The sequence below is a fragment of the Populus alba genome, chromosome 8, assembly GCF_005239225.2.
Source record: "Populus alba chromosome 8, ASM523922v2, whole genome shotgun sequence".
In the NCBI taxonomy this organism is placed as follows: Eukaryota; Viridiplantae; Streptophyta; class Magnoliopsida; order Malpighiales; family Salicaceae; genus Populus; species Populus alba.
In genome coordinates, this window is record NC_133291.1 from 15,073,330 (window position 1) to 15,086,321 (window position 12,992).

Here is a 12,992-nt window from a genome sequence, read left to right on the forward strand (position 1 = left end):
TTGTAGACACGGCACATTGAGAGGCTTGAAACAAATATTGTCCAGACAATATGCAAACTTGAGATGATATTTCCTCCATTATTTTTTACCTTGATGGAGCATCTACCTATAGATTTACCATATGAGGCAAAAGTTGGAGGCTCAGTCCAATATAGATGGATGAATCCATTCGATAGGTTAAAGATTACACATGCAATGTAATTAAAAATGTATTTTCATTTTTTAAAATTAAACACATTCATTTAATTTCATGTATATACTTGTTCAAACTTAAGAAAAAATATTAAAAATAAGGCGCATGTTGAGGCTTCAATATGTGCGGCCTATATTGTTGAGGAGATCTCAACATTTATCTCATACAATTTTAAGCCTTATTAAAGAACAAGAATTAATTGTGTTTCAAGGTGTTGTAATGTCGCAATCACACAAATTAATTACCCTAACTTAAATAAACAAGATAATATATAGCAAGCAAGGGGTTGATCACACAAGGAAGGTTTACTTTAGATTTTTAAGCTATACGATATGCAATAGGGGGATTTTGAAATTATGTAGGCTATAGGAGAATAAAACAATCAATCTAAATTAAATAAATCAGAAAACTATCAAGAGAACAAACCTTGATTTCAATTAAACATCCATCTACGAAAATCTGAACCAATCATTAAAACAAAACATCAATTTATATTCTGAATCTTTATATTTTCTTAACATTGATTAGTTAACATATCCGCTGTATAACTAACCCTAATCAACAAATAATCACAGTATCCGCACTAGTAATTGAATTCAATGAAAACCTTAAGAACTAGATAAATTAATTAATCTAGACAACATAACTATCCGCAATTCATGTTTGATTTTTTCGAATGTTCTCCCTAAGTTAATAACATAGATCCACCATAATTATTAAACTTAGTTGCTTCATAAGTTTATATACCTCAACAACGGTTTTAACATCAAACTTAGTAATAGATTGCTCACAATAATAACTTAGAGTCTGCTTTAGCAATTAAAATAAACAATGATAGGTAATAAGTATAGGAAAACAAACATATTCATCATGTAAACTGAAAAGCAAATGTAAGAAATTTGAAGTTTTATGTATCCTGGCAACCAAGAAAAAGTGCTTAGCCTTGCATATCTATTGAACACCTAATCAAAAGGAAAGAAGAATGCATGATTTCGAGTTATTGGAGGAAAGGGTTTTTTTCTTCTCTTATAGTTGCCCCCTCTTCCATTCTCTATTTCTTTTCATTTGATAGAAAACACCAATCCCTCTTTCCTACAAAATACTTCTTACCTAAATAGACAATTTACATTTCAATAGTTTAATAATTATTTTTCAAACAAAAGAAGAAATAGCCTTGCATAAAATCCTTAAGCTTTGACTTTGGACCTAGAAGAGTTAAATTGCCAAAATAAAGACTTGCATATCAGTTTGGAAGCTTTATGAAGTAATTTGGACTTATTTCTTCATAAAACTTGTCTGCTGATATAATTCATATGTCATTTTAGAAAAATCATATCTCTCTCACATGAGCTATTTTTCTACTGAACTTTGGTAGGCTAATAGGTCTTTAAGTCAAGAATCCAAAAAAATTTAGTTTGCATCAAATGGACTTCTCTAGCTTAAGATATTCAAGTCGGAATGATGGAAGGTCAACACTGGCATAATGCAAGATTTGTCTTTGAGGGATGTCATTTTCATGCTCTTTCTTTTCTTTTTTTTTTTTCCATATATATATAGAAAGGTATGGATGTTATCTTTATAATTCCACTAAAATCTCTTCTTTTTTACTTCTAAAGATCAAGCTCTTCACCAAACAACGATCAGAGATCAAATTTGTTAATTATCTCCAATTTTCTTTTTTAATCTTACATCCAAAAGTACCTTCAATACATAAAACAAAGAATATCAAGATATTTTATATAAAAAACAAATAGGCAAAATATTAGGTAAATATGGGTAAAACTATTAAATAATATGGTTGCATCACAAGGCATGACGATGGTGGTGAAGTTCCTTCGAGTGAGAACTTATTAAAATTCTCCAATCCTAAATGAGCCACACAAAAAATTATTGTTAGAAGAAGATATTTATCTTAAATAAAATTTAGACAAGCATATAATTATTGCTTATTTAACTGCAATGAATTGAGACCTTTTATTCAATAAGTATACTACTTAAAATTTGTTATTAATGGACTATTTATCTCTTGTAATATCACAAACTCATAAATTATTGAATACCTCGTAGGCAACATCGTTAATATTTACTGTCTAAAAACTCACAACTAACCGAATCTTAAATATTTTGATTACAAGATGAACAATTTACCACGTAGTTCAGAAAACATGTAAGTACTATTTAATTATCATTATCTATCGGGATACTTAATTTTATTACACATTTCTCATTCAATGTTCATTATTGTAATTCATGTACCATGTTTATAAATTAGGAGGGAATGTTAGTGCTACATTGTCTTTACTAAATCTGGGTCCTAAAAGAAAAGTGAAGTGTTACAACGGGTATTTTTTCAGTGGATACATGTTTCATACTAAAAAATATGGGCAGGGTAGAAAGACATGTAATAGTGAGGTTTGTGTTAAGGGATCGAATTCTAGTGAGTTTGAAGTTAACTACTATGAGAAATTAGAAAAGATAATTGAATTGTAATATCATAGTGATCATAATAGAGTATTTTTATTCAAATTTTATTGGTATAACACCACTGACAGATGAATTAAAGTAGATCTTCATCATGGTTTGGTCGAAATTAATTTAAAAGCTAGACTCCACAACATTAATGATGTCTTTGTTTTTGCCAAGTAATACCAACAAGTTTATTACACATAAACCTCTTCTTTTAAAAAGGATTGTTCAAGAGTTGATTGGTTATCTGTAATGAAAACCAAACCCAGGGTCGTGTTAAGGTTGTTCAGGATGACAACAATGAATCAAATATAAAAGATGATGTCTTTCAAGTTAGTGAGTTGGTTGATCCATATCAAGTTGCTTCATCAATTAACTTAGAAGAAAATTCAAATTTTTGTGTCTTTGATAATATTTTTGTTGATGTTGATACTGAGAAGTTGAACGTTGTTTTGAGCTCCAGCGGACAAGCACAAGTTAATGAACATGATGATAGCAATGAAATCAATGTAGAAGATCGTGATGGAGCTAACAATGAAGAAGAAGTCAATGATAGTCAATTGAAGAAGAAGAAGAATATAATTTTGACTAATTATCAAAACACGAAACTATAATGTCATAAACTATAATATAATATTTATTGACAAAATTCTCTACAAAGAAGTATTTATTTTATTATTGTTTTGTGAACTTGTGTTATTGTGTTTTGTGTGCAACATTCAATTTGAGTATCTGTAAGATGGATAGATAAGAAATACATATACAATTTAGTGTTAGACGTTGTTTCATGCCGATGGAAATATTGACAGACTATATACATTACACCGATGGAACTACCGGCGGTTCGTGTCTGTCAGTGTATTCCAGAGGTGAATGGAACTATTCCCCTCCCCTAGCATTGTTCATGACACCGATGGAAATATCGACGGTTCATATTTATCGGTGTATTCTAGAGGCGAAAGGAATTATTCCTTTCACATGTCGGTGATGACAATTAAAGTTTACTAACTAAATGACAGGTTCTAGATGAAATCACTGACAACTTGTGATTTCCAACGTGCTAGTAATTAATGCATCTCTGACTATTTACTATTCACTATTTTTATCGATGGAATCACAAACAGAATGGAAAAAATCTGGAGGGCTTTTTAAAATTTCATCGCGAAATTAAAATTTCAAGACTTTATCGAGGAAATCACCGACAAATTAATTAAAAATAATAATATTTAATATTTCATCGATAATTTTCTCGCGAAAATGTAATATAAAAACCCAACGAGCGCATCAGAACTTCATTTTTTTTTCTCTCAAAGCTTAAAATCACTCTCAATCTCTTAATCCTCTCCTCAATTCTCCAACACAATCAACAGGTATATATGGTGAATCTTTTTACATATTTTCGTCTTATTTTTTCTTCTTTTATTTAGTTTATTTTTTTTTTGTTTTTATCACACATAAATAAAATTTGAAGTTAAGCATACCATTAAGGTATGAATTTTTCATTCCTAAGGCCTATATTTATTTTTGAATTATTTGTTTTCATCTATGTTTTTGTCAATATTGCAATAATGTTTTATTGTTTTGTTGAATTTTAATTATTATAGTCAAATTTGTTGTTCAATGTAAATTGAATATATAGGATTAAATTTAATTGCAAAAAATTCTTGTCAATTTAGGATTAAAAATATTGTCATGTTGAAAATGAGATAAAATTGAATTATTCAAAATTGTTGGTAGAAATAAAATAAAATCAACTGGTTCATAGCATATATGTTGTCTATTTGCAAGATTGAAAATTTTGAGTAGTTTCTAGTATAGGGCAGGTGTTCCTAAATGTTTTTTTAAAAAATCAAAATTGTTTATCCAAATATTCATCAAATTTGTGTAGATGCATCGAGGAAAATCAATTACACATCGTAAGCATATGATTGCAGCTAGTTCTTCTAGCAGCAATGATAACAATAATGTGTCATTTGATGCCGACTAGGAAGAGGCACTTGAAGGATGCACGTTGACTCACAATGCTGCCTATTGGAGTGCGGCTTCGCAATGTAGAGGCGGTGTCCCTTCATAGCGGAATCCATTCACCCGCAAATATAAGGTACATTGGAAGGACGACCTTTCAATGTAAGTTTGTTTTGCTTTGAGTTGGTTTATATTTAACAATTTATGAACAAATAATATTTTATTAAATTTATAAATTTTCAGGTTCACAAACATTAAGGTTGCCCAAGTAATAACAAAGGCATTTAAATCATTAATGGAACCACATTTCCAAACATCCTGATTGGAAACCACATGTTAATACATGATTTACAAGATTTCAAATTAGTGTTAACTTAAATTTTTTACTATTTTTTATGTTAATTCCTTTACTTTATTGAAATTATTGAATTATTTTTTATAAATTTTTAATGCAAGGCTAAATTTGAGTGGGATAGAGTAAATGATAATGTTGCAATGAGGGTTTGGGAAAATCATGTTACTCCTAGGTAACATCGAAAACAATACGGATAATATGTTTTTTAATTTTAAATATTGAAATTTAATTTGTCATTAACTCATCTAGAATACTTTTGTATCATGTAGGTTGTGTTATTTTTTATATGAGGTGCAAAACAAAATTAAAAAATATGCTAGAGAAAATGGCTCTACTAGGCTGGAATAACGTGGTGGTTTGGAAGGATTTCAGGCCGCCATATATCCCAAAGAATATATGGGTAGAATATATTCAGCATATGACATTCGAGTGTTTCACACAACATTCACAGTCCGGTACAGGGAGCCGGAGCAGACAAATTCACGGTTCGGTTACCACGTACACCGGCGACTCTATTTTGTTCGTTTCTCATGCGAAGCGAATGGTAAAATTAATTTTAATTACATCTATCCTTAATTAATTTGTTGTTATTTATAAATATATTTAATTGACAATATTTTTTTCTTACATGCTATAGCTCTTGGACGTGAGCTAAGCCCAATGAAGCTTTTTATGGAGATGCACGTGTGTAATGAAGACCACTAAAAAGAGGTGCAACAATTTGTCGACAACTGCGCTTAATACTTTGTAGTATGTTCGTTCAACTATTTTCTTTTGTAAGTTATTATTTTCTTGAATTTGATGATTTTATTTTTTTTATTTTCAGTAGACATATAACAGCTAGTTGAAGGAGAGATATCCTTCGACTCACCCGAATTTCGATCCGAATTTGTGGATGGAGGCATGATCATCTAGTGGACTCAATAAAAATTGAGTGTAAGGACTCTCCAACACTACGGTCGAGAATTTGCGGACGGCCTATAGTGTCTCAATTGTTGGGAGCACGTAATCGATACCGAGCACTCAGTCTCTAGAGTTCACAACCTTGTTACAACAACAAGTGCAAGAGCATATGACCCATCTAATTGAAAAATATGAACAACTTTCTGCGGATTATGAAGAACTCGGCCGAATGGTGATAGATATTAGATCTGAGATGGGTGGTACATGTGCACCCTCTTATTGGTCCTGTGGTCCTTGGAACGACCAGCCTCCTCCTCCTCCTTCTCCTCCTCCAGCACCACCTTTGTTTTAGTTTCATTGTATTTGAACATATAAATGTGTAATAAATATTTGGCTTTTATATGAAGATAATTTATTTTTACATACTTGGATTTTATACAATTTTAATTTTTTTCTTTTTATGTTCAATAGATTTTTTAAAAATATATATTTTTTAATTATTACGGATGGGGTTATCAACAGACTCAATCCGTTGGTATATTCTAGAGAGTTGGAAAAAAATTATTCCATGTGCCACTTCAACTGTTACATCATCAACAAAATTAATCCGTCGGTATTTTACAGAGAATTGGAATAAAATTACTTTAAATGCTACTACCAATCATCGATGGAATTTCATTGGTATATTCCAACAGGGAAATTTTTTTTTGGCATGTATTGTCCGTCTTTAAAACTATCAGGTATTTTTTAACTACGGACTTTCAACAGACTAGAAATTACTGACAAGGAGTTTTTTGACGATCGTTTTTCATCCTTGAATCCATCAGTAAAATATGCTCCAATGGAATATTAGAGTAAATATCGGTAAATATTTCATTAGAAAAACTGTTAAATATAGTAATGTTCTATTTTGATTACTATGTTTTAAGTTTTTTAAATAACTTGTAGTAAGAAAAGGAGGTGTAAAGATTTTCTCCATAAGAACCAATTATATTTCATTCTTTAGTTTTTTCTTGTTTTATTTTAAACATTGATTTTGATTTTTCTCTTTTCTTCTAATTTATGGATAATGGATTTATTTAATGTACATTGTCATCAACAGAATGAAAAAAAAAATCGAAGTCTTTTATTGAAAGAAATGAAAGTATATACACTTAAGTAGAGAAAAAAAAAATAAAAAGAGCCTTGATTAAAAAATTTGTACATAACACTGAATTTTGCATTTACCTCCCTTCATATCCTTAAGAGCTATGCAGCAAGTTGTAATTGGACGACAGATGCACAAATACAGGAGGATTTTCAAATGTCCATGACCCATATTGCCACTCTAGACACTACCGAGCTCTGGTCTATATAACCATTTGTTCTTGGTGTAAAGGCTCAAGAGCCTGCTTATTTTCTAGACATGGACAGGTCGTCGAGACAAAGGAACACCAGCCTCAAGAGCCCCAAATCTAAGAAGTAATGGAAGCAACTACGGACTTCCCTTTCCTCCACAACTTCAACTTTTTATGGCATGAAATGGGTGGCCCATTATTTATTTATTTATTTATTTATTTTCTAAAGAATGGTTATTTCAAGTCTTATTTACTTGTGTTTTGCAATGGATGGGTTGGTGGTTAGGATATTTTTTATATACTCACAAATTCGTTGGCCTACTTTTAGAATTCTGCAATCTTAAAATTAGGAAGAAAAGCATGAAATGGTGATTCACTATTTTTAAATTTGAAACGAGTTATAAATTAAATTAAAATTAACTTGATTAAATTTAATTTAATCCTAAAATCAACTAAAAATCTGGTTACTCGGTCAAAATCTAATTTAATTTTGTAAAAAGTTAAAAATGATATCGTGTTTCAATTATTATTTTTTAAATTAAAATGATATTATTTAAAACTAACCTAATTAATCTATCATTGTGAATGACATGAACCTTATGCAAGTTTCAATTACTTTGTTCAATAGCAAATTGAATTTTATAAAATCATCATAAGAATTCAGATATCTAGCTAAATATAGGTATATATATATATATATATATATAAACAGAAACCCAATTGACATTACTTCCAAGTAAAGGGTCGAAAGAGAATAAATTATTTTTGTAGATAATTATCAAAATCGAAAAAAAAAAAAAAAAAAAAAAAGGAAGGTGCTACTAAAACAAGGTGAACCGAAATTGAAGATTGTAAGTAAATTGTGGATAACCTTTTAAACTGGAAACAGTTAAGAAGCACAAACTGTACAACTCTTTCCCCCGCCCATTTGGAGAACCACATGAATTGTGTTGACTTCCTCATTTCAATCAATTCTCGCAAACGTCAATCAACCTATAAGCAAGAACTACAGCGAAAAAAACCTGCCATGTTTAAAGCTTCCCTTAATAAATGATTATTGATCAATGCAAGAAACATCTCCACTCCTCTAAACACCATGCTCTTTGCGTTTCCTTGGCTTCATGCAATACCCATAAAGAGTCTGTCTCCCTGGACTCCTATGTTGTAGATTGCAGTCCTGGTCCCTCGTATGAGATCTGTTCTCATGAAAATGAAACACTTACTTGAGGAAATAACATCTGCTCATGTTCCAAAGATTGCCGTGCTACCACCTGCATCATCTAGTAGCTCATCTACTGATGATCAAGAGATGGGTTCGAATTCAATGTCACTGAAAAGGCATATCTTTATTAAAAAATATAGTTTTTGCAGCTCTCTGCAGGGCATGGATCTAAATCCTGCACGCATGGTAAGCAATCCAACTCTCCTTAATATGCATGAGTCTAGCTAGCTACACTTCTTGCATCTTGCATAATTCCATTGATTCCTGCAAATTAAATTCCAAAATCATTTACAATCTCGTTGTAGACTATAAGACATACTGTCTTAGCAGAGAAACTAAGGTATCGTTCGGTTGCTGTCTGAGGATAGAAAAGATGAAAACAATTAGGACAAATGAGACATATCCTTTCTATCCTTCCCTGTTTGATATAAATTTTGGATAGAGGTTACAAAGAACACACCAGATTTCAACATATTGATCCTCACATTTTTCTGTCAGCAACATTTTCATGTAACTGCCTGAAACAGTAAATTATGCTGGTATAAATCGCAAGTCCAATTTCAAGTACCCAAAATGTTGTTAAAAACAATATTTTTCAACTACAAATCTTAAGTCCATTTTATCTAAAACGTGTAAGCTCCATTATGATCTGCAGGTTTTAGCAGAGATGGTAGGAACCTTTCTTTTACTGTTCTGTATATGTGGGATTGTAGCATGCACGCAGATATTGAGAGGAGAAGCGGGTCTGATGGAATATGCATCCGTAGCAGGATTAACAATCATCGTCGTGATTTTCTCCATAGGATCAATCTCTGGTGCTCACGTTAATCCTGCTGTTACCATTGCCTTCGCAACTTTTGGCCATTTTCCATGGTCCAAGGTAAAAAAGCATCCAAATTCTATTTACTGATACAATTTCTTCATATTTTTACACACCAATTTACATATACATGATACCAATATTGGTTTCTTCCAGGTTCCATTTTACATATTGGCTCAAACAGTAGGTTCAGTATCGGCAACATATGTTGGAAGCTCAGTATACGGCGTAAAAACAGAACTTATGACCACCCGACCAGCTATAGGCTGCAGTTCTGCCTTCTGGGTGGAATTTATGGCCACTTTCATGCTCATGTTCCTTGCAACCTCGTTAACAAGCCAATCCCGATCCGTAAGGCAAATCCCCCATGTTTTTGTTTCTAAATTAATTGTGTTGTTCTTACCACAAACATGCATATTGTTTTTTATATTTGCAGTCACTGCTTTTTTTCGGTGAATTTCTCAATCTCTATGGGAGAAATCTCCAATATGTTTTTATTTATTTATTTATTATATCTTTATATAGTACATGAAGATATGTTTTTCCATCCAATTTAATAAAATTATATTTTTCAGTAAAAAAATGCCATTACGTTTTATAAGAATATAATAGCAGAACTTTATAAAATTGCTAAAAATTGTTTTTGAGAGATAAAAAAATGCTTATTCCTCAAACGGAATTGCAGGACTCTGTCAACCGCTACAAAACCTGTTCATGACTGTAGTTGGAAAACTTTTTTGCAGATAGGCCCTTTGTCTGGTTTTCTTTACGGCATTGCCATTGGACTTGCAGTGCTTATTACAGGGTATGAACAATGAACGGCTGGAAAACACTCTTAAAGTATCGTTCCTTGTAATTTTCTCTTGGTTTTTTGATCTTGTTAGTTCTTCTTCTTCTTCTTCTTCTTCAGGCCTGTGTCAGGAGGATCATTGAATCCTGCAAGGTCATTGGGCCCTGCAATTGTTTCCTGGGACTTCAAGGATATATGGGTATACATCACTGCTCCAACCATTGGAGCTGTAGCTGGTGCTCTCATGTTTCATCTCTTACGGATTCGACCCCAGGCATGCAGTGCCAGTTCCTCTCCTGACGATGATCTACTTGTTCACTCCATAGCCTTCACCGAGAGCTAATCCATCGTGGTTTTCTTCTTTCTTTTCCTATTATTTAGAATTTGTTTTCGAAATATATACTTGTCCACCACACTATAATGAATGTGGCACCGTGTAAATTGCAGCAACAAAATAAAAATCACTAGGAGGTTGTCGGTGATTAATACAGAACTTATTGTTGTTTCGAAATTAGCAATTTTTTAGGTTTTTGTTCGGGAAATCAATGTTATAGAGCCAGTCACCTGGGCAAGGAGGCTTAATAACCTAAAAGTTTAAATTAATGGATTGTGAGTTTTTTTTTATTAATTATTATTTTAAAATAAATGGGTTTTTTTTTTTGTATTATGCAAGGCTTCATTGTTCATCCTCTTATACATTACTATGGATGGGTTGTGCATAATTTTATGTTTTTTTCAATTTGGTCCTCAAATTTGTTTTTCAGTGATTTAGTCTCATTGAAGACCAATTAAATTTGATTTCTTATGAAAAGATGGTATTGAAAGAAGAGAAACTGAAGAAAAAAAAAACAAACAAACAGGCATCAAACATGGATGGTATGCTATAAGTTTCGCAAAAGATGCACTTTGATCCTTGAATTTAAAAAATCGCGCAAAGTATACAATTTCAGTATCTCAATATTTTTCTAATTCAATTTTGGTACAAAGTTTATTTTTATTGTTTTTGAGTCCTGGTTAAGAGGATTCTTGCAATAAAAAAAGAAAAGTGTTGTTAACACCGAATTAGACCATTAAAACAAATGATATTTTTGTTAAATAGTTCCATTTGATTAGGGGGTTCATTTTATATGTTATTTTTTAACCTTTAATGTTCGTCAAAAAAATAGACATGAGCTTGGGTTGATTTTGGCTTTTAGGGCGGTGTTTCAGGCTTTTTGAGGTCATAGATAGATTTATCACGATTCCTACAATGTTTTGGGTCAAAAATGGATTGAAAAATGGGTTTTGAATGAAAAGACTTAAGCTCTAATTTTCCAACCACTATAGTGGCTGAAATTTGGGCAAATCAGATGTTGTGTTGTCTGAAATGTTTTTCAAAAAACAATTAGGGCAGACTACCCTAGTTACAAACAAAAAAAAAAATAATTAAGCGCCCAATCTTGAGGGCCCTAACAAAATAGATCAAGTCTAATAACGTCTTGCCTTTGCTTCTTTTTTTATGATTTTTTTATCTAAAATGTTTTAATTTATATTTAAATTAGTACTCCTTCTCTCTTTCATTTTATATGTAAAGTTTCTTTTAAATAACGATTATTTATTTTAGTTATGCATAAAAATTAAAAAAAAATCAGATAATATTTCTAATATATATAGCCTTGCATGATGTTTGTTTTCTCCTTTTATTTTATTCGATCAATTTAATTTATGTCTCTATTTCTATTATCATTTACTTAAATACAAAAATATTTTAATAAATAAATTTAGCAAACACAATCAGGTAAATGTCTCGTCTTTCAAAATTGAATATCTTGATTTATACTTGTCTCTCTATTTTTCAAGTTTTATTATTAAGTAACGGTAATTACTTTTTATTTATTTGTTCGCACACATAGTTCTTGATTTATTTGATTACCTATATGTATATTTTTTTTATTTGAACTTGATTTTTTAAACTACAGAAGTGCGTTGAAAAACTTGATTGTATAATTTTTTATAGAAAATAAAAATATTTAACCTGCGACAAAACGAGGATCACATAATTATTATAATACCTCAAACTTGTTATTCCTGGTCAATGCGGAATTTCTTATCACATGTAAAACTCAACAAATATCTAGGCACATATAAGTCTTTTATAGTTTGTTTGAGATTATAATAAAAAAAAATACTTTTTATTTAAAAATATATCAGAATAATATATTTTTTAAAATCAAGACATCAAAATAAAATAAAAATATTCAAAAAAATAATTTAGAACTTCAAAAAAAAACCTAAAAAAATAGATTCAACAACATTGGTTTACTCAACACATGAGTTTTATTAATCAACCATGTACGTTTAAAAAATAAAAAAACCATGAGAGCACACACTTACCCAATTATTCGGTGACAACATTGAAATCTGAAACAAATCATACAACACTTGCCCTCGTTGATCTGGACGTCCTGCACGTGTAAGGGTTTACACATAGAATTGAATACTATTTTAATCTAGAAATCTAAACTAAGAGGTTGCGGATCTATCTTATATATTAACATCTCTCATATTTTTTTTTAATTTTATTAATATAGATATATATATCAACTGAATTACAAACAAAATATATAGAATTAAAAAAAAAAAAAAAAACAATTTGATGACATGAAAGTTTTTAGGAGTGATTTTACCAACGAATTGACTGAGGGATTTAAAACGGGATCTCCATACAAAAATGGGAACCAATTCACCGTTAGAACTACCGATAGAATCGGCTACAGTTCAGTGCCGACAACTGGAACCGAAAAATTCATGATTCAATGACCACGCACACTGTCAACTCTGTTCCGTTTGCTACACATGCAAAACAGATTGTAAGATTAATTTAAATGAAATATATCATTAATTAATTTGTTGTTACTTAATTATTTTTTTTTTATAGGCCACGTCTCTTGGGCGTGAGCCG

General features: G+C 30.9%; 1 protein-coding gene across 1 annotated transcript; it reads left to right on the forward strand.

Annotated features, from left to right (window-relative positions):
- The first annotated feature begins 5,304 nt into the window (after positions 1 to 5,304).
- Positions 5,305 to 10,394, forward strand: LOC118061118 (probable aquaporin NIP7-1). Its single transcript, XM_035074518.1, has 6 exons — positions 5,305 to 5,523; positions 8,388 to 8,627; positions 9,097 to 9,321; positions 9,418 to 9,612; positions 10,005 to 10,066; positions 10,172 to 10,394. Exons 1-6 carry the CDS (start codon positions 5,305 to 5,307, stop codon positions 10,392 to 10,394), a joined length of 1,164 nt encoding a protein of 387 aa, XP_034930409.1.
- The last annotated feature ends 2,598 nt before the right edge of the window (positions 10,395 to 12,992 follow it).